This window comes from Acanthochromis polyacanthus, chromosome 16 (assembly GCF_021347895.1).
Source record: "Acanthochromis polyacanthus isolate Apoly-LR-REF ecotype Palm Island chromosome 16, KAUST_Apoly_ChrSc, whole genome shotgun sequence".
NCBI classification, from domain to species: domain Eukaryota; kingdom Metazoa; phylum Chordata; class Actinopteri; family Pomacentridae; genus Acanthochromis; species Acanthochromis polyacanthus.
This window is the reverse complement of record NC_067128.1, coordinates 20395399-20423153: the sequence shown is the minus strand read 5'-3', so window position 1 is coordinate 20423153 and position 27755 is coordinate 20395399. Positions and strand designations below refer to the sequence as shown.

Here is a 27755-nt window from a genome sequence, read left to right as displayed (position 1 = left end):
CCTCCATCTGTCTGCTATCTGCAGGTAATTAGCAAAATATTAGTTACAATGCTAGAGGTGCATTAATAGCAGGTGTCCATCTTCTTTCTTTGGCTCAGTGTTACCTGGTCAACTTTATTCACCTCAAATGCACTTCAGCGCAATCTATCTCACTCATAGGATGTCCCAGCACGATTAATCCATTCTGCAAATAGTCTAAAAGGACATATTGTATTTCTACTGCCCTTTTCTCCTTTTGTATCCTATGAAAAAGTAAAGGGGAATTTAAAAGTCTAATCTTTATCAGACATTTCAAAATGTTAGATATTAAATACAAAGGCTTAAAACTTTAGTTAAAATATAGTTTTGGATCAAAACTTATTGGAGACAAAACAAAAACGGTACTGGTTTCACAGTCAAGGAAAAAAAAAGTCTCCCTGAAGTGTTCATTTAATAGCTTCTATGAGTTTTTAAAAAAAAATATATATATCAGATCCCCTGAACTTCACAGAATAGCACATAATTATACACCCATTTCAGGTCCTCAAAGCGGAGCAATGATTGTGTCTGAAATCAGTCTCTTTACTGTACAAAGATATTAAATTTGACTCAGTAATGTCAATCACATAGCTAAGTTTGCTAATATTAACTACTATCTACTTGTCATGTCAGACTAAGTGATGGAGCAGAAGATTTTAATGTATTTTCTCATTTGTATGAGGAACATTCCATTATTTCTTCCTTCAGTAGTTATTTTAACCTTTAAAGGATGAACTCCACCTGGTAATGAAGATCAATGGGATGCGAAAAGATCCAGAAAAGGAACCAAATTCACCCAGTCATGAGGTCACCTTTGAACCTGAAAACCAAACTGTTCAAATTTACAACTTAAGGAGTTCCCGCATCCATTTGAATAGGAAACCTAATGGGACTTCAGTCTTTCAGTTATTAGTTCAAACTTCATCACATATTTTATCACAAGTACTAGCAATTGATGATAAGTGCCATTTACTGAATATTCAACTCTGACAGCTTTCAGAAATGATTTCCAGTTTGCTGCTTCTCAGGCACACGCTGCCAGTACTTTGTTCAAAAATAGAAATAGTAAATTTTGCATTGACAAATGATCTTCACAGTCACAAGACAAGAAAAACACTCAGACAGCGCAGTACTCCGCGAAGGCTGCTCAGTTGTTCCATGATTTTCGGCAGGTGAAATGTTTAAAAAAAATTGTGGTCCACAGTGGTCGATTTGTCGAAGGATCACAATCATGTGATCGTCAGCAGGCAGCTGACGTAGCGTTCACTGATAGTCATAGTTACAGTGACACCATGCTGCTATCTTGCAACGATACAGAAATTTCTCACAAATCTGTGGATCCAGACTGTAAGCCACATCACTGCCAAAATCTAATCCCTTAGTCCTGGTGTCATTTCTGACCTTCCCTGAAAATTTCATCCAAATCCATTACTCTATTTTTGAGTAAAGTTGCAAACAGACAGACAAACCAACACCGATCATCACATAACTCTGCCGTGTTCCTTGGTGGAGTAAAAAGTAAACTGTGATGTAGTTCTGACTGGATCTTAATCCTTGTGAAACCAGCAAAAAGAAAAACAAACAAACAAACAAACAAAAACAAAACACGCAAAACATGAATCACAGAAGCAGTAGTAAAGATGGAAGCTGAAATGAACAAGGTTGAGTCAAACTACAATGGCGCAACACTCATATGGTTCATTGTTAACACACTTGACAAGTCATCAGTGATCTGCAGTGTCAGGAGATGACACATTTGGCCTTTATATTAAGCAGCACTATTCCGTTTGACATCTGCCCACAATAAACACCCCTACAAGCCAATCTGTCACTGTTTCGCAACTGCTAAAACCACAGTTCACACATATCTCTGTTGCAGATCAGAGGCCATTCAGTACGTCCTGCAGAATGCAAAAGAGGCCATGTGTATATTTGACCATGGCATAAAGCAGTGGCTAAATCTCCGTAAGCAGGCCCTGGCACTGCTCCCCGATTGCCTGCCCACTGTGTGGGTAGGGGCCTGAAGGGGACTAATCCCTTGGCATAGGCACGAGTCACACATGTTGATGCATGCATGTGTGTGTGTGTGTGTGTGTGTGTGTGTGTGTGTGTGTACAGAAGACACAGGCTACAGGATAAAGACAAAACCTGCTGACTGATTCAGAAAGCCCCAACTAATGACCTGCAACGCCTTCCATGTTTAACTAGCACCACTTCACACAACGTCTCGGATGCCTGTTGGGAATGAGGGGTAAACGTTTTTGGAGACCTGCCCTATACTGTACCAACAGGGATAGTTCTGATCTTACATAACCTTGGTCTGATGAAGATTGTGCCAGACTGTGGGACTTTTGACCCTTACATGCTGCTCGGTTTTTGCTTAAGCGGACAGCAGTTGTGATGGTAAAAAGTTGACATGCTGTTTTAGCCTTGTCAACCTGTGTGTGTAGATGGCTGTGAGAGTATGGCAGCTTTCCTCTCTGTTATCTTGGCAGTAAAGGTGACCTGCAGCAGGCCCGGAGGCAGCAAAAGCAGCGTGTGGTTCATAGCCTCACAATTCCTCCAACATGTGTGTGCTCGTCGCAAATTCAAGACAAGGTTGGACTTGAGTGTCAAAGAAACAGTTCGACATTTTGAGAACAGCGCTTATTTACTGTCTTGCATAGCGACGATTGTTACTTTCTTATGTTTGTACAGCAAATATGAAGCTAAAGCCAGCAGCAGGTTAGCTTAACTTAGCGTAAAGACATGTCTCCATATTATACATAACGTACTGTTAATTCAAATTGTTTTACACTTGCTACATTTAATCAAACAAACAAAAAGTTTATACGGTAATTAGTGTGCCTACATGTTTTATGTTAAGGTAAGCTGATCATCTAATTTATCCCTAAAACTCAGCAAGATAACTGTATTGTTATAAGTGGAAACATCATTAGCTTTTATTTCAAATTATTAAGAGTTTAACTGGAGGAAGTGATGCAGTTACTACAGAAACATTCTTTAATTCGAGGTGGCTAATAGCAGAGGGGACAGAGCAATTGGCTTTCCACACTGACACTTCTGCAAAGGTGAATGTATAAATGCACCGCTTTTCAAGAAATACCTTTGAATCTCATTGTTTCTTGTGTTAAAAGAGAAAGCAGTGGATTGACAAAAAAGGAGATAGTATCTTTTGAATAATTGGATGCATTAAAATAACATCTTTCCATTATCTACACACCGCTTAGTCCTCTTTCAGGTTGTGGGGGCTGGAGTCTATCCCAGCTGACTTAGGGTGAACGCAAGGGACACCTTGGACAGGTCACCAGTCAATCACAGGACAACATTTACAGACAAACACTCACACTCACATTGACACCTACAGACAGTATAGAATTACCAATTAACCTCAGCATTTTTTTGGACTGTGGGAGAACCTCCGAGAACCTGAAGAAAACTCATGCATGCACAGGGAGAACATGCAAATTCCATGCAGAAAGATCCCAGGGATCTTCCAGCTGCAAGATGAAAGTGCTAGTCACTAACCACACTGCAGCCCATTAAAATAACAATAAGAAAAGCACTAAGAGTGCAGTACAAACTGCTCAGTCATTGTGTAATTTCTGACAGATAAGTCCCAATATGTCTGCAGTGGTCGATTTGTAGTAGGATCATAATCATGTGATCGTCAGCAGGCAGTGGACGTAGTGTTCACTTGTACTGTATACAGTTTCAGTGACGTTGCGCCGCTATCTTGCAATGATATAGAAATCTTTCACAAATGCGTGGATCCAGACAATAAGCTGCATCACTGCCAAAATCAAATCACTTGGTCTTTGTGTCATTTCTGACCTTCCCTGAAAATTTCATCCAAATCTGTTTTTGTGTTTCTGAGTAATGTTGCGGACAGACAGACAGAAGGACAAATGTACGCCGATCGTCACCTAACTCCACTGCAATTACAAATCAATCCTTCCATACAATACACTTTTAAATCCAGGGAATAGTAGTCTCCAAATATTTCCTGCAACACAAAGTGACAGCTCCAGGTGCTGACAGCAAATTGGTGCTCAGTGACACCTGACGTTCATCAGTTTCCTGCTGTAGGCTGCAGGACTCCTCAGTTGGTGACACACTGGCAAAGCTGCCAAACACTAATTAAGGGTGTAGGTGAGGCCAAATTTGGTTTGACTCAGAATTATGAGCTGTCAAACACATCTGATGGAAAATTCAGACGACACATGAAAGTGTAGTGATTTGTGAGAACAGCCATACTCCATCATCTTACTGAAAGCACAACACGTTTGTCTTATAATTGTTTTATTGTGGTCACTGAGTACAGGATGTAGGTCATTCCAGAATTGAAGGACATTTTACTTCCCACCCATCAAATTTCAAATAATCCACATGCAAAATACTAAAATGTGCAGTTGTTGTGTAAATGTACTTTTCTTGAGATCAGATCTAAAAAAAACAAACAAAAAATAGAAAAGAATGTTTGAAAATGTTTTTTTGAAGATACCAAATAAGTCTGGAGTTTCCCATAAAATGCCATTATCTCTTGTCCCACCCCTCCGATGACCAAATTAAATCTCAAATAAAACAGTTAAAATTAAATGTAACTGTTTTTTAGTTAAATCTCATGTTTTTAGTATATTTTTTAAATCAACATAACATTTAAAAATAATAATTTTTATGCATGGGCCATGTGTCCCACAACATGGAACCAACTCTGCTAGCATAACCTTTTTAGCTGGTAGAAGAAGAAGAAAACAGTGAATCACATTAAACACTGGAATTAACAGCATCAAACAGTTTTCCAAAACAATGACAAGAGCAAAGCTATGTCCTCACTTCTATTTTTTATATTTTCATAACATTGTCAGCCTTGACTGAATGTCTCACTCTACCTCATGCAACACTGTTATGCATATTATCAGGATGAGACTAATTATTTTTACTTTTTTTTCTTGACTGTTTTCCATCAGTAAGTTTGTCCTCTTGGTCAGCAGTAACAGCTAGCTAAATCTAGCTTCTACTCCTGAGAAAAAGCTAACATTAGCACGGATTAGCAACCCTGCTACTGTGATTAGAGTAACGTTAGCAAACAAATAAAACATGGAATAAAAATGGTACCATTGATTTGTAAGCCGAGCCAATCAAGTCTTTGATAGTTTACTACCTATTATTGATGAATATGTAGCAGGAAATTGTAAAAGAGAAGGTTTATTTTCCAAAAAAAGACCAAATGTCCTGAAGTAGAATGAAACATTCAATGCCATGTGATCCACTGTTTTCTTCTTCTTCTGCTAGCTCAAAAGCTTATGCTAACAGCTGTTGTGGGACACACGTTCCATGCAGAGTAATTATTTTAAATATTATGTTGATTAAATAAAATGTTCCCGCAATTACAAGAAACATCAATGAAAAAAAATACCAAAAAACAGGAGATTTAAGTTTAATTTTAACTGTTTTGTTTGAGATTCAGTTTGATCATCAGAGGGGACAAGAGAAAAATTATATTTTAGGAGGAACTCCAGACTTATTTCTTTTCAACTATTTTTTTATTCTTTATTTTTTTTAGATTTGGTCTCAGGACAGGTAAATTTACACAAGTGCATGTTTTAGTATTTTGTACATGGATTATTAAGAATTTGATGAATAGGATGTAAAATGTCCTCCAATTCTGGAATGACCCATAAAGTGAGTTTTAATATTGTTGGAATTTAACTTGTTTTTCTTAAGAAATAGGCTGTTCATACTGTTTCCTAAAAAGATAGTTAATTAAATGTGAACATTGTCAGAGTGGACTTTTTTTTCCCACTAAAACAAAGGAAAAATTTAATATGCTGTCATTATTTATCAGTTATTATATTATGATTTTGAGATCAAACTGGGCTGAATGGAGCCCCTGAACTAAAATGAGTTTGACACCCCTGCTAAGTCATAACTTTAAAAAAACAAATTCACCCAACTCGAAATTATTTCATTGTTGTGGAATTGAACTGGAGGATCTAGAACCTCAATTATGCAGCATGAAGTCAAAATGAGGATAGCAGGTGATGTATAGTCCACTCACTAAAGGGGTTGATATTGGATTTAGTGGGTTTTCTGTTTCTGTGAGCATCATCCAGCCAAGTGCAATCCACACAGAAATAACATGAACCCCCCCCCCCCCCCCCCCCCCCAAAAAAAAAAACAAAAAACAAAAAAAAAACAACAACAACTCAGAACTCAGGGTTGATCAATAAGCAGCTGCCTTCAACGTGGACAGTGGAGGGAATAATCAGATTTTTTCCACAGGCTGTTTGCAGCTGCCGGGGAAAGTTAAAGGATCTGAGTGTCAGTGACGGGGCTGCAGAGAAGGAGGGCAGATGGACGCTTCTCTCTCATCAGCAGCTCTGCTTTTCTCCACTGAGGAGGAATTCATGTGGAAGGGGAGGCGCCCGAGCGAGGCGAGCGGCACGACTGCTGGCCGAATTTAACAATTAACCTTGATGAACACAGATTGGTTTCACTTAACAGGCGCAGGTGCGTGGGGTTTGCGATCCGGCGCAGCTGAAGCGATTCCACGTTTATGACTGGACGCTGACGCATTTTATGCCAAACACTGAAACTCTACTAGAGAATATCTCTGATTCCCTCCACCCCCCTCCTCTCACGGGACAGGACGCGTGTTTGCAATGGGAGTCCGTCCGATACTCATCTTCTTACAGATTCCTCATTCAGGAGTATTGCTGAATTGATTTGGAGACCTTCATGCGAATTTGACCGCCGTGTCATTGCCCAGTTGAGCAGTCCCAGCAGCTTAAAGCATCTTCTCCGCGGCGGAGACAAGACGACGGGAATAAACTGTCCTCTTTACCACTCCATCTGCGCACTAGACGGCTTGACATGAGGAGCACATCCCGGCTGTGCTCCGTGTGAAGAGGCAACCAGGGCGGCAGTTTCTTCGGCTCTCAAGGGCGCAAAAAGTGGCCGAGCTGGGAAGCATGGAGCGGGACGACGCCGACGCCGTGAGCCCGTCCAAAAAGACAATAATCGCGAAAATCTTCAAAGTTCGCAAGAGGAGGGAGATGTTGTTCGTGCAGGTGTGCTTTATCTGCAGTGTCCTCTTCGTAGCGTGGAGCATGTCAGCGCTGTTGACCAAGACAGGTGAGTGGGGAGGAGGGGAGGCATCCACCGGGCTGCACAGAGCCGAGGAGCAGGCAGAGAGGAGCAGAAATCTGCAGTGTGATAAGGCAAAGCACATGCACGACAGTTGTGTTCATTGAGCCACCTCATATCGATCACAGAAACAACCCATTGGGCTTCAATGTCAAGGGCACGGGACCAAAACATTGTGTTTTCAAGCAGGAGCGGCTCCGTTTTCTCGTCCAAAATGCGCATGCAGCGCTTCTGATGGCTGTTCCCCAACCACGTACGTTAAATGTGTGGTTTGCATTAAAACGGAATTGAGCGTTTGGGGTTTGTGGCCCATCGCTGTTTTGGTAAATGCCACGTTATGTCAGAACGCTGCATTTAAAAAAAAAAATGTAATGCCGAACTGGAGGCTGTACATGCGTCTGGTTAACCGTGAATGCCGCAGTGTACGCGCCGTGGTATAGCGGCACGTTTTAAAATTGAGAAGCAAGCTCATAATTGCATGCAAAAGAAGAGCAGGCGGGCGACCGAACTCGGCACCAGCCGCAGTTTAATTTTGCTTCATTCTCCCCATCCAAGATTTGGCGCCAGGCTCGTTGTCGGTCACACTACACTAGAGCTCAGGATCGTGGTTAATGCTGGCATCATCGTGTCTGGCCCGGGGCTTCACACACCATTGCACACAGTGGATCACGAGCATCGTCACGCTCTCAGGTTCCGCATGGAGATCGAGGGATGCCGATTTTTACGCAGAGGCCACCGCTGATCATTTAGAGGGGAGGGGGTGGGGGTGTTTGCCATGTTCAATGCTAATGACCGAGGTGTGCGCTGAGCAAACGGTTCAAATGGTTATTGATGCGTGCGATACCCCCGTGCCTGCGCGCGCGCACACACACACACACACACACTCTCTCCAAGCAGCGTTCACTGCCTCACACACATGTCCAAACTCTTACCACGGGCTCGTGCAAACACTAACACGCAGAGCATCCCACACAGCCTCACACAGTTATGTAATCTAACAGCCAACCTCGACATTTTGCTGGTGAGAAATGATATCTGACACGCCACTGGGATCAGAGGTTAGCCAGACAAACACTCAGGATAGCACAGCTCATGTAAGGAGAACCGCCTCACTGATGAGTGACAGGATGAATTTTCTTGACAAGCATTGGTGACACTTGATTTTGTGTTTTATTTTATTTCTTGCATGAAAGAAGGGGGTTTGATGAGTTTCCCCTTAAAGCTGATCTACACACTTCCACCTCCCGTACCCTGTCTTGGATCAATCCATTTCAGCCAAAAGCTCCTGTACATTCACCACCACTACCTCCTAACTGTAGATCTCTGAACTGACGTATAGGCGGTTTTATTAATTACATTAAAACAACAGGAAGCTTAAAAGATTATTCTGGAATGATATCATACAGACTATTGCAAATCTCTTATCTCCAAAGGCAGGCTGTGGCTCCAAGAGTAAGCCCCCTTGGTCACTAATGGCCTGCTTTTTTTTCTTCTTCTTTTTTTCATTTAATCAAGTTTGCCTGACCCACATGGCAGCCGTCACATGAAGGCATTTGACAGAAGCTATTTCTTGTGGATTTTGCTCTGTTTGACCAGTCACTGTACTGGTGGGATTTCAAGGTGACATGCATGAGAAGAAAAGCAGAAATCTCCTCTGAACCATGAGATCCAAAGCTTACAATAACCAAATTTGTTACCTGAAAAGCTGCTGCCTTCCCATCTTTCAACCATCACAACGGGAGCAAGCATTTGTCATGTCACACAGTAAAATCTGTTCCCAATGCTTGCCACCAAATTGATTGATGGTAGCATGGAGGGGGTGATGGTGCTGAACAGTCCAGATGGATGGGTTCTGATGTACTACTCCTGGGTTACATCTCCATGAGTAGAGGTGGGGCACAACATGCTGTCATGCATGCTGATCAGGTTCAGTGTATGGGAATGTGTGACGAAACGCCACATGGGGGATGAGAACAGGTGTTTTAGAGAACAGGGCAGAGCTCTGACAGGTAACTGCAGCAGGCTGACTGTGATGGCTGAGGGGGATGCAGAGCTTGTTTACAGCATGGGAAGATTGATGCATGGTTGTCCTTGGTCTATCTCTCTCCTGAGCTGAGGTGGAAGATGACATTGCCACTGAGGTATTATTTCCGTCCACTCTTTGTCACTCTGCTGCTCAGCATAGTGAGCCTGAGCTGAAAATACAGCTTTGTTTTTTCATTCCTTGATGGCTCTTACATTTTTCTGCTCCAAAGTGGTTCATTATTGTGCAGGTATTAGAATTACAGTTTTTCTTTGCACTATACGTGTACCAAACAGCGTAACATATATATATATATATATAGTCCGACAGATTCAACCTAAACTATGCAATGCAGGTTGCTTGTTCTAATACTACCAATAAGGTATCAGTGGCAGAAGATATGGTGCTCAGGGTTAACGAGTGATGTCAAAGAAGATTAATCACTATCCTTTTAATGATGTAACAGTGAGGGGAGGATTGTGTTAGGTTTGGACAAAAAGGCAGGTTAGTAATCAGATTGACAATAACAGTTAGTGTATATGTATGTGTGTATATATATATATATGTATATATATATACTCTAAAACAGTGGTTCTCAACCCTGTTCCTCAGGACCCCATGTCCTGCATGTTTTAGATGCTTCCCTGCTCCAACACACCTGATTCAAATGATCAGCTCGTCAGCAAGCCTGACGAGCTGATCATTTGAATCAGGTGTGTTGGAGCAGGGAAGCATCTAAAACATGCAGGACATGGGGTCCTGAGGAACAGGGTTGAGAATCACTGCTCTAAAAGACATGCTTTACAGTAATGTAAACAAAACGCTTCTAATTTTAGTATCAACAGAATTACACGTATCAAAGGTCAATATACAACTCACCAGATGTAGACTTTTTACCCCTTTGAATAGCTTCATCTTACTGTTTTCAAAATCCTTTTTGTTACAGAAAAAAAACACCTCGTCTGAAGAAATACAACAACAAAAAATGCTTAGCATCCCCCCCCCCCCCCCCCCCCCCCCCCCCCCCCCCCCCGGGCAGCATAAAGATAATGGGGTGCAACCAGACCATTCACACAACACTGTGGAGATAAGCATGCTATGTGGGACTGCATTTAGTAGCCCAGATTCTGAGGGTAGGTGTGAATGTGAGTGTGCTCAGTTGTGTCTCTCTTTGCAGCTTTAAGATAGACTGACCTGTCCAGGGTGTCCCCTGCCTTCACTCTAAGTCAGCTGGGTTAGACTCCAGCCCCACTGCGACCCTAGAGAGGATATAGTGGTGTGTAGATAATGGATGGATGGATAAGTAGCCCACTTTAAGGTTAGAGGACCTTTTTCTGATATGGTAACAATGATTGACATGAGCAAGGAGCTATCATGATGAATAGAAACAATGCACACTGTTAGAAACTCAGAATGAATAGCAGCCTTTGTTAGTCCAGTGCTGATCCATCCATCCACACATTAAAACATCTGCTTATGTCCTCCTTCACTCCTTGTTACAACTGCCAATGGAGGGTTTTGTCACCGAAACATAAATGTGTAGGGGGAAATTTGTTTAAATAACTGAGGCAGTTTAAGTGGAGTTCACATGAAGATGAATTGAAATAATGGGTTGTTATATGCTGCTTGCAAAAACAACCAGTAGGGTTGTTTTTATTGGTGGACAGTAGTGTTGGGCAAGGTATTTAGACAGTGCAGTGAGATATAGTTATAACTACACTGAAGTAATCAATTTTTAGCAGGAGAAAATACCAATATGTATGTTGATTGGCTAAACTGATTAACAGTTTGAAAAGTAGCTTAAACATATTAGTGACAATCAAAATAGTTAATTTCAAATTTTCTGTCGATTAACTAATCACATCAGTGACTCCTCACAGTGCTGGTTAAAGTCTTTAAGCTACTCGACATACGCTGACATCTTGACTCCTAACATGGAAAGAAACTGAAATCCAATAATTTAGTGTAGTACTTAAGCTAATCACGACCTTATATTCTTGATAATCTTTTTATTTGAAATTGTAAAATGTCAAATGCCACAGTGAAATGCCTCTGGTTTTTCCTTGCGTCCCTACGATGTAATGTATTTTGTTTAATCAGTAAAATGGTTGATAATTGATGTCAGATCCAGCACACCGCAAAGATAAATTAAGTCATTCATGGCTCACTTCTCTGTCCGGGGAAAAAAAATACACCAGCAAATCTTTGAACATATGAGATTTCCTGATAACAGACTAAAAAGGATTAGTCAGGGTTATGAGTAACCTTCAAGATCTCAAAACACCAAAAACATGAACATTTGAACTTGAAATGAAGCCAATTAATTAAAACAAGTATACTGGCCTGGAGAAGAAAGCAGATGTAGTATGAGCCAGCAGCGACATGGCCACAGTGGACTGCAGTGCTTATTTTACCCCCAGCTTGCCTAGAAATACTGACAGAATCACGTCTTCATTGTTTTTCCTTTCAAATGCTTGGCAGCAAGAGTGCAGTGTGCTGAACAGCCCATGTGTGTGTGCACACACACATCCAACCATTCTGCATTGTGGAGGCTTCCAGGGGACGTTGCGGATTCTGTGTTTTATAAACTAAAGATTTGATAGTTGTGGTCAAGTGATTCCACATATGACTGCTTCTACGAATTGCATTCAGATGGATTATGTAAAATATTATTTTTTTTTTAAAAATGACAATAATTAGGTAGGTCTACTACAGTTTTTGTAAATGTGAATGTTCAGCTTTAGTGTCCTAGTCAATATTCTGTTATTTTGACAAAGTAGGCCAACCAAAAACCATCTCTTTGGTACACAGCATCCACATGTTGTGTAAAAACTGTCCTTTATTCTCTCCAGCTTGACATTAGATTGGACAACATCTTATGGTAAGAATAAAATTCAGCAAAAAGGGGGAGATCAGAGGCAACGGAGGAGTGAAAATGAACTGGTTAGTGGGAAGGAACAGGTTGGAGCAGTAACTGGAGGGTTTTGTCTTTTGGAGTGAAGAACTATGGGATGTGGCTGCGGACGCCTTTTGTACAATCTGTTGATTCAGCGCCTGCTGATCTCCAAGCTGTCTAGCTATGCTGGATTGAAAGCTGTTTAATGAAGATACTTGTGTCAGTACAGCAAACATTTGGGCCAGGTAGAGGCATTAAGAAAAGAATCGACTAAAAGTTGGTAGATTAGGAAATGAGTAACAAGATCTAACAGGAATCTCTCTTGGTGGAGACCAAAACTGGACCTCAATGGAGTGAACAATGAAAATTCATTCACTGAATGGTGAGAAATGTATCTCAAGATGAATTCCAATGTTGTTGATTTCAACCAATGTTCCCAGACAATTTTTCAAGCTCATATGATGTCTGTGTTGTTTACAGCTTAGTCATCTGTCCTCAAGTGGCTAATTATTTTGTGAAATAAATTGTGTTCATTTATTATTGCCTTAAATTTGACCAAGCTGTCTGAGTAGGACAATGTGCAGTTTTATAATTTGCTTTAATCTAAAGCCAAAGAGTGGGTGCAGCTGTTTTAATCTGTTATTTCATAAATGATTTTGGAGCAGAAATGTCACACATTCTATAGTTTAACCTCATACAGTAAACTTTCTATTTTTATGTTTTTTTGGCTTGACAAAATGGAAATTTTATTAGCATAACCTTTGGCCTTACGAAAATGATTTGTAAGTGAGAAAATACTGAATAAAAAAGTAAAAAAATCAGCATTTTGTCAAATTCTGGGGAATAACTTCTTGTTTTTCCCAACACACATCGGAAAGTGGGGTCATAGACCAGAAATCACAAGTCGGTAAAGAGTCACATCTGAGCTGCAGAGAGTTAATTAGCTAGTCAATGCTGGATTGTGGAATGTTGACCCACTGCTCCTGAAGGGCTTGGCGAGGTTGGTGGATGTTTGAGGACAGGATTATGCTGTCAAACTTGTCAATTCAGAGCTGTATGAAATGATCTCTGAGACAAAAATGGCGGCCATTCAAACCCCTGGCTATGGTCCTAATGGACATACGAGAGTCCAGCATGCCAAGAGCCCATTCTTGTCTCTCGTCATTTTTGGCATCATGTTTTCATTTTAAGGTCATTTCTGTGCTAATACTGGCTATCGGCTGGAAATGATCTAATATTTGACAGTTTTCATATTGCTGTATTATATATGTATACTTGAATTTGTTACTCTGGAAATACTAGGTTTCTTTTTTAGTTTGTCAGTGTGATTGTCAAGAGAAATGGCTACTAAAGTGTGTGATGATAGTCATTCACATGGCCAGGGCAACTTTTACAAACACTGATGTCATGTGAGTTTCCTGCCACATAGTTTATCACCGTCATTGTGTAATTCATAACTTTAAGTAGTTATTTGGGGTCTATTGATAGGTAACCTGTTCTGAGTTAAACAGATCTTCCCTTCTTAAAATAGTCCCTAGAGATCACCTCATAATTGCATATGCAGCAGTACAGTTCCATCATCCTGTAGTAACGGACTGCTTCCTCATTTTGACATGGCCTTTATGTGGCAACAGTGTACAAAACCGGAAAGTTTAAAGGGCTGCTCAGCTCGTTGGTATGATTTTACATAATAGATTCGGGAATGCAGTATTTTTTTTTTTTTTTTTCACCCTGTCCTCATTAAAGAGGCTTAAGAGCAGTTTAATGAAAAAAAACAAAACAAAACTCCCACCCCAAAAACATAATGGCGCAGCTGCATTTTGATGTGTTATCTCTGCTGCTGGATGAAAATGTGATATCTACATAAATGAGAACTTTTAAGGGATTAAAAAGAAACCATGTTTGGAACAATGAGCATGATTTTCAACATGGATGTTTCAGGTCATGAAACATACTCTGTGAGACAGCAGCCATGTTAGTTTAGATAGCTTTTCCAAACTGCAAAATGGAGTGTCTAGGTTTCCCAGCAGCAGAAGGCTTTGAAGACTGTTCTGGGAGCGTTAACCTCTAACATTTTGTGCTGTGGCTTAGGTGTTGGATTTATGTTAATGTTTGATAGTCAAATCTGTTTATATTTTGTTGCAGGTCATGGGATGATAGTGGAGGGCCATCCAGACCTTGAACACTGGGGGAGACGACTGATGGCTTCAGAACCAGAGAACATAACGGAGAAGAACTGTTCAGAGCCAGGTACGCTATTTTGAATGAAAGTGGTGCCTATTAGAGATTTGTGTGTACAAAAACCTAAATAACAGTTTTGATCAGCTTCCCTTATCAGTTACGTATATGGACAAAGCAGGAAGCATAGAAAACATAAAACCAAATAAACCAGCCAAATCGGGAACAATCCCAGGAGTTGTTGGACACAAAGACAAACACACCTGTGATAACATGTCTGCTGGAGTTGTAAATGGACAACTGTTGACTAAACTCCTTTACTATCCTAAGGTGATGTCAGTGTTAAGACCTTGTTTCACTGCCACTAACCAGCCCAACTCAATATGTGTAATTTTAAATTCTCTGCCAGTTACATTGCTTCTATCAAGATGACCATGACTAAGTCGAGCCCAGCAGGTCAATAGGCAAATGGTAACGCTGGAAATGTTACTCTCTAAATATTATCTGAAATTACATTCTCAACATATTGATGATTGTGAATAAGTAATGTCATGTAAAGATACATTTGTGTACATGTGTAATTGAAACCTAATTACCTGGGTTTCTAGGGAAAAATAAAACGTATGTACACCACCAGTCAAAAGTTTGGACACACCTTTTCATTCAGTGTTTTTTTTTTTCGTTATTTTTTACTACTTTTAACATTGTACATACATACTGAAGACATTCAAAACTATGAAGCAAGATATATGGAGTTAGGTATCAAACAGTTGTGAAATAACTTAACATGTGTTTTATGTTTTAGATTCCTCATAATAGCCACCCTTTGCTTTGATTACTGCTTTGCAAACTCTTGGCATTCTCTGGATGAGCTTCATGAGGTAATCAACTAAATTGGTTTTCACTTCACAGGTGTGCCTTGTCAAAGTTCATTTGTGGAATTTCTTGCCTTTTTAATGGGGTTGTGACCATCAGTTGTGTTGTGCAATGTCTGGTTGGTACACAGTTGACAGCCCTATTTGACAACTGTTAGAATCCCTGTCATGGCAAGAACCAATCTGCAAGGAATAGAGAAACAGTCTATCATTACTGTAACAACTGAAGGTTAGCCAGTCCCAAAAATTTCAAGATCTTTGAATGTATCCTCCCCCAAGTGCAGTCGCAAAAATCAACAGGCACTACAACGAAACTGGCTCTCATGAGGACCGCCCCAGGAAAGTAAGGCCAAGAGTCACCTCTGCTGCTGAGGATAAGTTCATCTGAGTCACCGGCCTCAAAAATGGCAAGTAAACGGCACCTAAGATTAGAGCCCAGATAAATGTCACACAGAGTTCTAGTAGCAAACACATGTCTACATCAACTGTTCAGAGGAGACCGCATGAATCAGGCCTTTTTGGTCCTATAGCTGCTAAGACACCACTACTAAGAAAAGACAACAAGCAGAAAAGATTTGTTTGGGCCAAGAAACACAAGGAATGGATATTAGACCAGTGGAAATCTCTGCTTTGGTCTGAGTCCAGATTTGAGGTCTTTGGTTCCACCCGCTGTGTCTGTGCGACACAGAAAAGGTGAATAGATTGTCTCTACATGCATGGTTCCCACTGTGAAGCATGGAGGAGGAGGTGTGATGGTGTGGGGGTGCTTTGCTGGTGAAACTGTTGGAGATTTATTAAAAATTTAAGACTCACTGAACCAGCATGACTACCACAGCATCCTGCAACATGCCATCCCATCCGGTTTGCACTTAGTTGAACCATAATTTATTTTTCAACAAGACAATGACCCCAAACACACCTCCAGGCTGAGTCAGGGCTATCTGACCAAGAAGGAGAGTGATGGAGTGCTGCGTCAAATGACCTGGCCTCCACAGTTGCCTGACCTAATGAGATGGACCAGAGAGTGAAGGCAAAAGGGCCAACAAGTGCTCAGCATCTCTGGGAACTGTTGGAAAACCATTTCAGGTGACTACCTCATGAAGCTCACTGAGAGAATGAGAGACTGTGCAAAGCAGTAATCAAAGCTCAGGGTGGCTATTTTGAAAAATCTAAAATATTAAACATGTTTTGACTTATTTAACACTTTCTTGTTGACTACATAATTCCATATGTGTTCATTCACAATTTTGATCCCTTCAGTGGTAGTCTACAATGTAAATAGTCATGAAAATAAAGAAAAACCATTAAATAAGGTGTGTCCAGACTTTTGAGTGGTAGTGTAATAAATTTCTTGAAATGTTAGTTGTAGTGTTTCGAGTACATAAGTTGTTTTAATTCACCTTTCAATTTATGTTGTTCCAGCACAGTTTAGAGCACTTGTTCTGTAATAAGCCACAAAAGGGCTATTAAAAAGGTCTGATATTAATTGCTCTATCCTTGGTACAAATACAGGAAACAGCAGTTGCTATAATTAATTATATTGAACTCTATGCTGACATCTTCACTGGCATCTTCATCAGGCTGCTCAAAACATGAAGACTACATTATTGCACTACGAGCCATGGTAGCAATGGCCAAAAAAAGGAAAAAAAAATCCCATTACTCATCTGTGTATATATTTTTTTCTATTTCTTTGTTATCCATTGCCTCACTTTGACTTGTTTAGTTTTACAAACACTGGCTCACATGAGATTTCTGTGATCCTGCATGAGTCAGTGGGAAGAGAATGGCATTAAAGCTGCCAGGCGTAGACATTTAGTCCCAATTGGCCCATTCTTATTAAACACAAAAATATCAACTGTTTGCACAGAATGTAGGGACTGTCTCCCCTAAATCTTAAGTCATGACATTTAATTGTAGATGGAGAGGAAAAATGGTGATGGAGCCCTGAGAATGATTGTTTTGCTACATATGATGTATTTCGGTTCTGTGATTTGTTTTACTGTGTATTGTTTCACTAACTTAAAAGATGACCCCAGTTCACAGACAATTTGGAAAGAATTTGAAGTGTTAATGCACACTTTACTGTGCCTCATCACATCTCACTCATGGTAGAGTCCAAGACAAACCTTTGTATACCACTGACTGTAAACTACTTGTGGCCATTTAAATGTATACTTCTTTAAAAATTGAGTTTTAGGTAACAAAACAGTGTGCTGGAAGTTTTGCTCTCCTTTACTTACCTTTTCTCAAATGAAATGCTTTTCACGCTGGAGGCATCATGCTGGGCTTGACATTCCACACATTTCTCATCGACTGTAGTCCTCCCTCTTATTTTCCCACTGCTGATCTGCCTCATCAGTGTAAGCCGATCATATGACTCTTTGTTCTTCGATCTTGGTCTTGTAAGTAATCCTGTCATAGTTGTAGACTTCAGACCACCTCAGCTGACAGGTTGGTCTGATTTGGCTCGCTAACCACAATACATGTGCTTCTGAATGCAGCTGTGCAAGATTGTCCTTGAGTATGCTTTTTAGAAGGTCTTAAAATACCGTTTTTGGACTTGTGCTTTTATATTTCTGTCCTGCTGTATATTCTTCCCAAATGATTCAGCCTTTGTCCACACAGCCACAAGTCCTATGTGGTAACCTGCACTGCAAACCATGCAGCAGTGTACCTGGATTTGCATGCCTTCGACTCAACAGAAGTGTTGAGAGACCTCCGGTTCTTCCCTGGTCCATTCACCTGGTACTCTGGACTTTTGTTAAGGTTTTAGGTTGTTCTTTTTATTTATTTAATTAGTTTATTTGACAGGGACCATGTACAGAAGAACATTAAACACAGGGTAAAGATGCTCTGAACCAGATTATAGCATCCTTGCTAGTCCTTATCTGCAGTCCCTGGAGCAGGCAAGATAGAAACTAGAAAAAGCAGAAAAGACCTACATCACATTTAAAAAGACAACACATTCACACGGTTTAAAAGTCATTGCAAGGACTGTCAGTGCTGACAGGCTTAGTTTCAGAGCGGTTCCTCTTCCAGTCCGTTATTGCTTTGTAGGAAAAAGCCAACTGTCCAAAGGCACTTTTACGTAACGGCACCGAGAAGAGGCCCTTGTTGTCCTGGTAGCATTTCCAGAAGTGTAATGAATAAAAAAAAAAAACTTGAGGTTAGGGCGTATAACCATGAACAACCTTGAAAACCAATCGTACATTTGCATACACAATCCTGTTGTCAAAATTGACCAACCATGCTTATCCAATATGTGACAGTGGTGATACTGTTGTCTTCCTATCTAGGATTTTTATTTATTTTTTTGCAGTCAGTGTCATTGTAACTAGACGCCCACTTATAGGGAGAGTAACATTAGCAGGTGATCTGTCTGTGGACTGATCAAAAATCTAATTTCTTTGGGATTACTTGAACTCTTTCCAGCAGTCATATGAGCAGATGCTGTCAAACTAGCTCTAATCCACATGTTAAATAGTGTGGATTAGAGCTCTAGGTTTGCTATCCCCTGACCCAAGTTAGCTTTCATCGAGAGTTTCACATCCACCATCCAACCTATGCTGTGAATGTTTTTGTGTTTTCAGTATAAACGCGTGCCATCGGAATATGCCTGTACAAATCCTCATGGGCTGCTGCACTGGTGGGCTGGTGGATCTTCAAAAAAAGACAGAATATTATCTCAGGCTTTGTCTCTATCTGCCCCTTTTATGTTCCATCATTCAGGGAGCTGGGTGTGCTAATCAACCTTTGCTGACTGGACCCAAGCACTCCCTGCTCCCACCCGAGGCCAGTTGCACCAAATAAGTCCAGTTTACATCAAATGTATATATAAATGTAGCTTATTCCAAAGACTTCACTTACTAAATCTTGCTATTTTTTTTTTTTTTTACAGCACAATCATTTGCCACCAAAGGTTTTGAACAGATTAAAGAAAATGACAAATATTCTCAGATGGTAAACTGATTGAAGAACACACTCATTTAGCAGAATTTTTCATCATGTTTTTAATTTCTGGCATGAAGTGAAGTGTTTGTATCACAAATCTGTGCATTTGTCCTGATTCCCAGTACAGTTGTTTGTCCAGTGCTGATGATCAATGGTAGCACTGGTCTGCATCCCACTGAGGATAAGCTCGAACTGTGGATGGAACCAGGATGACAATAATTATTGGAGGGCTCAGGCTGAGTGTGTGCAACATCTGAAGCTCCATTTAATTAGGCGTCTGTTTGTAGGCTGCATACATTACACTCGGCAAGCTTTGGTCTCTGCTTTTTCCTCATTATTTCTGTGATCAGCAAGAGAGCCCTTTTCTGGGTTCATGGAGTGCTAATTTATTTTTTATTTTTTTTCCAGCCTGAAACTTTTGCTGCTCGGGCACCCATTCATTCCAAGTGCCTCTCTTATTGGCCAATCAATGATAGCTCCTGGGAAGGTGCTGGTGCAATTTACTGGTCAATCTGCTTTCAGTGCCCTTGAATACTGTTTAGTTAACTATCACATGCAGACCTTGAGTCACAACACCCCATGACATGTTTCCCTTCAGCAGCCCCATGACAAATGGAACAAATGCACTCTTATTTCTCACCTAAATCTGGTAACTTGTTGTGTGGCTGTTTATATTTTAAGATCCAGATTTGTTTTTGACTTCTTCGTTGTGTAAGGAACACGATCAGCGAGAGCTCAGCGATGACTTAAGGTTTTCTTGAGGGATGCAGAATATTTGATCATGTATCCCCTGCCTACTGCTGCTAGCTGTTCAGAACATAGAATTTGAGAGGGGCAGAGCACTTTAGCTGATATTCTTTTGGAGTAGTAAGTTGTATTAATGCAAATTATTCTGCTAATACCGTGTATTGAAAAATCCCGTTGAGTGACATAATTATTCTGGTGAAAGCAGACGAACCAAAAAAGTAGAAGTGAACAACAAAGCAAAGATATTAGAATAGCTGTGATTGCATTATGAATTAATAATTGTTTAATCTAGTCATGTGCAGGAAGTGGATATGTCTCATGTTAGTCATGAGACGTGGTTTGGAAGAGGAGGAAGTCTAGCCCGAAGAGAGTGGCATTTCCCTGCAAAAGCTGCAGCTTTGATTTGAGATAAATATTTGTTAGTGGGCAGAGTTCTGCTGAAGGCTCAACAAAAGACAGGATTTGAGTTTTTTTGAGGGGTGTGGGGCCAGTAAATTTTCCTGCCAACATGACTGATAAAACTGCCAGTGGGTAGCAGGCCGTCAGTATTGGAATGCAAGTTCGTCAGCTCCAGGGAAACACCAGAAGGAGGCTTTTTAAAAGGGAATTACACAAGCAGGGATTATGCTGCTGTGCATAATGGAAACTGACCTCACTTTGCTTCCTGCTTGCATGCCAACAATAAAACAATGCGGCGCAGAAGGGAGTGCATGCACGAGCTCCTGCACAGCGTTTTCCTGTGCTGCGCATGCTTGACCACCTTTATATACACGACTGTTCAAAAGTTTGGGGTCACTTCGAAATGTCCTTAATTTTGAAAGAAAAGCAGTTGTTTTCTTTCCAATGAAGATAAAATTAAATTAATCAAATCCAATCTTGACATTAATGTGGGAAATGACTCTTCTCGCTGGAAACAGCTGATTTTTGATGGAATAACATGGGGATACAGAGTCCCATTTTCAGCAACCATCACCCCTGTGTTCTAATGCTACATTGTGTTAGCTAATGGAGTTGAAAGGCTAATTGATGATTAGAAAACCCTTGTGCAATTATGTTAGCACATGTGAGTTTTCATGGAAAACATGAAATTGCCTGGGTGACCCCAAACTTTTGAACGGTAGTGTGTATTTATCCACTCAGGGTTTGTTTTGCTTTAGATTTGTTGCATCTGTTACTCACAAATTTCAATTTAAAACATTTTATTTGGACAGTATTTCATACTTATTAGAACTGAGGCAAAAGATAAGTGTTTTGAGGGACAAGGTGCTCAGTTCTTTGTTGGAGGGTCATGCTTCATCCTGTACACAGCTGAAGGCATATACTTCATAGCGGTTTCCACTTTAGGTTACTGAACCAGGCATCCTGTTGGCCACCAACTTCATTGCTCACACATGGTCACATAAAGGCTGAAGGGAATTCATGCTTAAAGCAGAAGTGTAATAGGTATGAGTGTGTTCATGCAGCTGAAATCGCATGTGTTTAAGTGCTTACAAGAGCATGTGAGAGCACTTGTACATGTGACTGTTGAGCCTGTGAAAGTATTGAGCTAACGAGAGGATAATCTGGTGTTTTGGGTAACCAAGCCCCTGCACTCTTCATAACTTCTTGTTTCTGGAGATTTTCCCGTAAGTGGGCTTTTGGTGGAGTCATCCTGTTTACAAGAATGGTCGTCTGTTGCGGTCGAATCATGCTGCTCACTGATGTCCGCTAGAGCAAGCTAATTATCTAATGGGCTAATAATGACCCAGAGGAATCATTCTCCTCTGAAGAATTTCTTGACTGTTGTACTGGAGTGTCAACTGTAGTCACTTAATGACCTGGCTGGTCTGTAGGTTGGTGCTCAGCTGTGACAGAAGGTAGCACCAGGCACTCTGCCCATCTCAATCACATCATATTTTTATTTGGTTGTATAATATGTGCAAGAGTTGTTTTTCCCAGTCAGATTGTTTAGCTTTATCAGTCGTAGACCAACGATGGGAATGTGAAAACAGACTTTGGCATGTTTCCATCTCAGCCTGTGTAAGTACAAGGTTTTTTTGCTCAGGTCACCACAGCAGGGGCATTGGGTGAAGACTGGCCTGCCCTGTGCACTGTCCTACCAGTCATTCTCTCTCCGGGACATCAGAAGGCACATGATGCTGACCTCCATTATGTAACAGCACCATGATATCTAGAATATTACCAAATTATGGAATGAATTTTGCAGAAAGGTGAAGTTACTATCATGCTCTGGCTTTAGTATGTTAAATGTAGTTTATCTAGGAGATTATTGACTAACACTGTAAAGTTACCTAATTTTCAGTTTTTTTTCCCCATGTAGCCAAAAATCTGTCAAATGATAAAGCTTGTTTGTTTACATGGAGTAAAACCGAAATCAGGTGAAATTCAGTTGGAGTAGGGAGCAAGTTTGAGTCTTACAGTTCTTTCCAGAAAAGCACAGCCCTTGCAAGAATTTCTTCTTGAAACCATTAACTTAAAACAAAGACCAGCGCCTTTCTTTCAATGGCTCAAAATATTTACACTACTGTTCAAAAGTTTGGGGCCACCCAGACAATTTCATGTTTTCAACTCACACTTTTTTTATTCATGTGCTAACATAACTGCACAGAAGTTTTCTAATTGTCAATGAGCCTTTCAACACCATTAGCTAACACAATGTAGCATTAGAACACAGGAGTGATGGTTGCTGGAAATGTTCCTCTGTACCCCTATGGAGATATTACATTTCCAGCTAGAATAGTCATTTACCACATTTACAATGTCTAGACTATATTTCTGATTCATTTAATGTTATCTTCACTAGAAAAAAAAAACTATTTTTCTTTCAAAATTAGGGACACTAAGTGACCCTAAACTTTTGAGTGTAAATATTATTTCAGCTTATTGATTAATTTTTACACAACTGCCATTTGTACAGCACAAAAATATTTACAAATGTGTGTTTATTAAAAAATGGTGAATACTTGTTTTTATGTTCAGTCTAATAAGGTACACAGCTGTCATCACATGTGTCGCCTATGGTCAATATGTCATGCTGAACTTTTTATTAGCTACCTTCATATGACATATTTTAACTTTCTTGCGTATGGTAAATGTGGGAGTGTCTGCTAGTAGAGACACTATTTATTCATTTATATCCATCCACTGTCTTCTCAGTTTCTCAAGTAACTGATATTGGCAAATGTGGTGTAGTTGAGTATGAAAAGCCCACAAATGAAGTGTTTTTATTTGCACTATCTCCAGCTGACCCCAATTTAGGCAATGATGGCCTTCAAAGTGCTAATATGGTCTGTGGCAACAATGCATGATAATAAGTCCTCTGTATTTCTTGCATGGACTCTGGGTGGACTTGTAGTTACTTCTGGGGTTCATAGGATGTGGAGGCGGCTGTGGTTGTGGCTGATGAACAAAAGTATTGCTTACAGTTTCTTGCATAAGCAGCACAGTCGGGTGTCCAAACAGGGGTTATTTATAGATTTGTTGCTTGGCTTTTGAAGAGGGCTTTTTTTTTTTCTTTTCTTTTTTTTTTTCTTGCCTCGTGCCTGCAGTCCCAGTCCACAAGTCCCTTCATTCCCCTCTTCCTCCCTGTCTGAATTAAAAAGTCTCATACAAACACACAAACAGTGGGATAGGCAGCAGTTTTTACTTGTCATTGTACGATTGTTTAGTCACAAAATCTTTGTTCAGCATAAAAGATTTTCCTTGAATTTTTAGAAGTTCTGGCCTAGGTTAAAACAAGAAGTCATTTGGTTTAAGATTCCAAATATGTAGAAGTTTCTTATTGCAGCAAAAAAAAGGCTTGCAACTAATGAGATACCATACAGATACAAAGGTTTAATAAGTAAAATATTCAGTATGTGATTATATTAAATAGTAAAAAAGAAACAGAAAATCAAAAATTATTTTGGTGATATTTTTTTGACTTGTGTGATGATGTACTGAAGACCTCTGAGATTTGAATTACTGGATGAGCAATTCAAGATGGTAACCCAGAAACAGACAATCTTCTATATTGATGTATTTACAGACCAAACAAGAAAAGCACTCATGCAGTGCTGTACTCTGCCAAGGCTGTTTAGTTGTATGATTTCCAACTGATGAAATCTTTAAAAAATGTGTGGTCTGCAGCGGTTGATTTGTAGTAGGATCACAATTGTGTGCTCATCAGCAGGCAGCTGACATAGTGTTCACTTGTAGCCATAGTTATGCTGTGCCGCTATGTCAGTGATACAGAAATCTTTAACATTAATGCATGGATCCAGACTATAAGCTGCACCAAAAATTGAATCACTTGGTCCTGGTGACATTTCTGACCTTTCCTGAAAACTTCATTCAAGTCCGTTATTGAGTAGTGTTCCGAACAGGCAGACAAACCAGCACTGATCGTCACATAACTCTGCTGTGTTCCTTGGCGGAGTAAAAAGTAAACTTTAATTTATTTCTGCCACACTGCTCTGAAAGACTGGATCTTAATCCCTGTGGTGGAGAAATGATTAATCCAGAATGCAACTGGCTGATTTATATTGTTAGTTGCAGTTCCAAACAAATTACATGAATAAAGCTGTGACCTGCACATGTTTATTCATTTTGATAAATCACTGAAGGATTTAAGAGTAAATACACTGCAGACTGATTTCTGTGGTATACATCCACAATATATCATAATGCTGTGCTGTCTCCAAATTTTAAACTTCTGTCAATAGGATAGTATATTTATCTGAGGTAAATATTATTTATCATTCTATTTATGATCCATTTGAGAAGCACAGATGAAGCAATCTGTCTGTTATTACTCTCCTATGTGTACATCCTGTCCAGTCCTAAAGTGGGAATTGGCTGTGGAAGCATGTTCATGTCCGGTTCGACCTCTACTGTGAGGAGACACAAATGAACCCTGCAGACGCTGTCTGCTCGAATGTTTACAGGGACTGGAAGGTGCCCACTGCTCACCTGTCATTGCTCTGCTGTCCCAGTACTGGCGCCCTTTAAACCTCTTTTGTGATCACCTATTTTTAACTCTGTCAGCTAGACCCGATTTTATACAGTGCAAAGGACAGACCAAGTAACTAAAGAACCTGGATAGCTATGGCATTTAATTATTGATTAATGGAAGACCTGCATGGCTGTTATCTGAAGATGACAGCAGGAGGTGAAAAGGCTTGGACGGCAGGAAGTTCACACCTGATACTTTTCCTGTGTTTTTCAGAAACGTAATGCCTAACCTTTTGCAAAAAGAAAAATGCACGTTTGTGAGATGTTTGTGCCATTAGGTATTGGTGGGAGTTTAGCTCTCTGCATTGGTGTCAGTTTGTTTTCAATCACCTCTGAGGGGACAAGTCACAAATCTTGTAATTGGCTGCATCTTTGCTTGAGGCCATCAGCTTTCTGAAATGTTTCGTTCAGGACATAAACCTGTCAGAAATGAAAAAAGTTAAAGCTGCCTGCCACAGTTTGTGTTGCTGTAACATTTCAATGTCAACAAGGTGTTCTTCAGTTTGTCCTTTCATATGAAGGTCATAGTCTGTATTACCTTTGTATTGCTATAATTTTATATTGTGTCAAATAGGCAGACAGCACTGTAGTTTCGTTGTGCCATGGATCTTGACTTTGTTAAAAAGATGACATATGAGATGACATATGGTGATACAAAATGTTCCAGTTTTCCACCCATGTGATGTTATTGAATGAAATCCAAGAGGCATGCAGCTGATTAAGTGATCTTGGGCTACATCCTGTGGAGTATTTGATTTGCCTGTGAAGGATTTTAAACACCAGGCTAAGTCATGAGTGAACAATGAAATGTTATGCACACTGGTGAAGTTGGTACAGATGTAGGAGGAAGTCTCAGATGAGCGCTGTGCCTCTTCACAAATCCATATGCGACAAGGGCCTGAATCTTGTCTATTTTTTGTTCTATTGTCTGACTGAAGCAGTTAGCTCTAATATTGCTTGTGAATCGGAATTTTTGAACAGTCCCCTCTTTTTTTGTTTTATCTTTGGTCCCAACTGAAATATCTTGCCATGAGGTTATGTATGGTCCTCAGAGGATGAATCCTGACCTCAGTTTTATTTGAGTTTTCTCCAGTGTCACTGTAGCAACTTGCATTGGCTGATATGTACATGATTTTCAATTCAGTATCTTTATTGTCGTTGCAACCTGCACAATGAAATTAAGTGCAATCTTAAAAGTTAGAATAGAATAAAATAGAATAGAATAAAAAAATAAATCTGGTAATAAATATCACATAATATATGTACTAAAACACTTTTCAGACACACCCAGACAGACGTCTACATTCAACAGACACCGCACAATCCCGAATAGTGCAGGTGTATTTGCGTATTCAGGATGACTGAGAATTTAGAGATTTCGTAGCAATGTTTAAAGCATTGATTGCTACTGGGAAGAAACGGTTTTTAGTCTTTGTCTTTGCCGTCAAGCACCTGTATCTTCTACCTTATGGCAGCAGTTTAAACAGGTAGAGGCTCGGCTGAGTTTAGTCCTTGAGGGTGCTCCTTGCTTTCTTGAGTCAGCGGGAACTATGAAGTTCTTCCAAAGAAGGGAGACAAAATGTGCCCTGCTCATGAGGAATTGTAATCACAGAGATGGTCCTTTTTTTTAATTTTATTTTTATTTTTTTAAATCTTGTACCACCATCAAGCAATCATCTGTACATTCATTAGTGCTAAGTGGCACATATCAACCTTCTAACATGCTAAAACTGCACTCGCTTGGTAGAGCCTCACAGAGCTGCTAGCATGACTGAAGATTGTTTATCCTGCGTGCAGTAGAAGTCTAACTGTAGCTGAGATTTGTGTAGCTTGTGTAAGTAATGTGCTAGAAATGCTGCAGGCCTGTCAAAACGAGAGATGAAATGTGAGCCTCCAGCTCAGGTCCATCAGGAACAAGACGAACAGAGGCCGCTCCCCACAGATGTTGGTTGTCGTCATGGAGACGTCGAGCTTCTGTCTCCAGCCAGGTACACTATGGAGTAACTGCGCTCACATCTGAGCCGTATGGTTGTACCATGATCACTCTGCATTCCAGCTGAAGCTCCGGATGATGGATAATGAGCCCTCAGCATGGGGACTTTTCTGCCTGCTTGCTTTAATTCTGCATGACTTCAGGCTCTTAATATAGCCTGAGCTTTTTACATCAGTTTTGAAAAGATGTGGTGATTGACTGTTCTTGTTCTTTATTTCTCTTGCACAGGTATTAAGTCATTAGTGGCTCAGTAGTGTGACCTACTGCAGTTTGAAGACCATTTCAAAAAACATTTCGAACCATTTCAACTCCTTATAAAATTGAAAGCCCTCGATTTTGAGTTTCTTTTTTTTCTCTCCAGATGATAATCACTGGCTGCTGTTCACTTTGCATTGATCCTCTCTTACTATGGGGTCCAGCTTTTATGCTAGATATTATACTAGACATTTTTTGCTGTGTTAGGTAATCAAGTGGAAAACATAAAAGACAAATGACACAACCACAGTAATTCAGTGTAAGCCTGTGCCTCTAAGACCAATACCCATCATGAAGTCACGCAGTCCTCTCAGGGTGGGGCGGGGACACGTACCTCACAGTCATGCTGCTGATGTGTGGTGACCGTGACATTTCCTCTCTCCTCAGCAATACACGAGTTCCCTGATGACCTTTTCACCAACGATGAGCGAAAGAGTGGAGCCGTTATGCTGCACATTGTGGCGGTAAGAGTGTGTGGGTGGCTCTCTGTCCGTCTGTCTCGGATTGTACAATAGTCACAGGATTGTTTAATTGCTCTGATAAAACGCATGATTAGCATTATATCTGAAGAGAGATTTTCAATTCGATTTTTTTGTTTTCAAACTGAGACGCAGCATTCACCGAGGACAATATAAGGGGATAACGAAATTAATTAGAATTTTGGCTCATCGGACA

General features: G+C 40.3%; 1 protein-coding gene across 2 annotated transcripts in view; it reads left to right on the top strand.

The window, feature by feature from the left end:
* Positions 1-6331: 6331 nt before the first annotated feature.
* slc24a4b (solute carrier family 24 member 4b) overlaps positions 6332-27755 on the top strand; it is a 42154-nt gene continuing 20730 nt past the window's right edge. The window contains exons 1-3 of one of the 2 annotated variants that reach the window (XM_022217448.2): positions 6332-7155; positions 14232-14336; positions 27468-27544. In XM_022217448.2, the coding sequence (XP_022073140.1) occupies positions 6993-7155; positions 14232-14336; positions 27468-27544 (345 nt within the window). In that variant the 5' untranslated portion in view covers positions 6332-6992. The remainder of the gene's footprint in view (positions 7156-14231; positions 14337-27467; positions 27545-27755) is intronic. The other variant, XM_022217447.2, reaches the window with a different exon arrangement.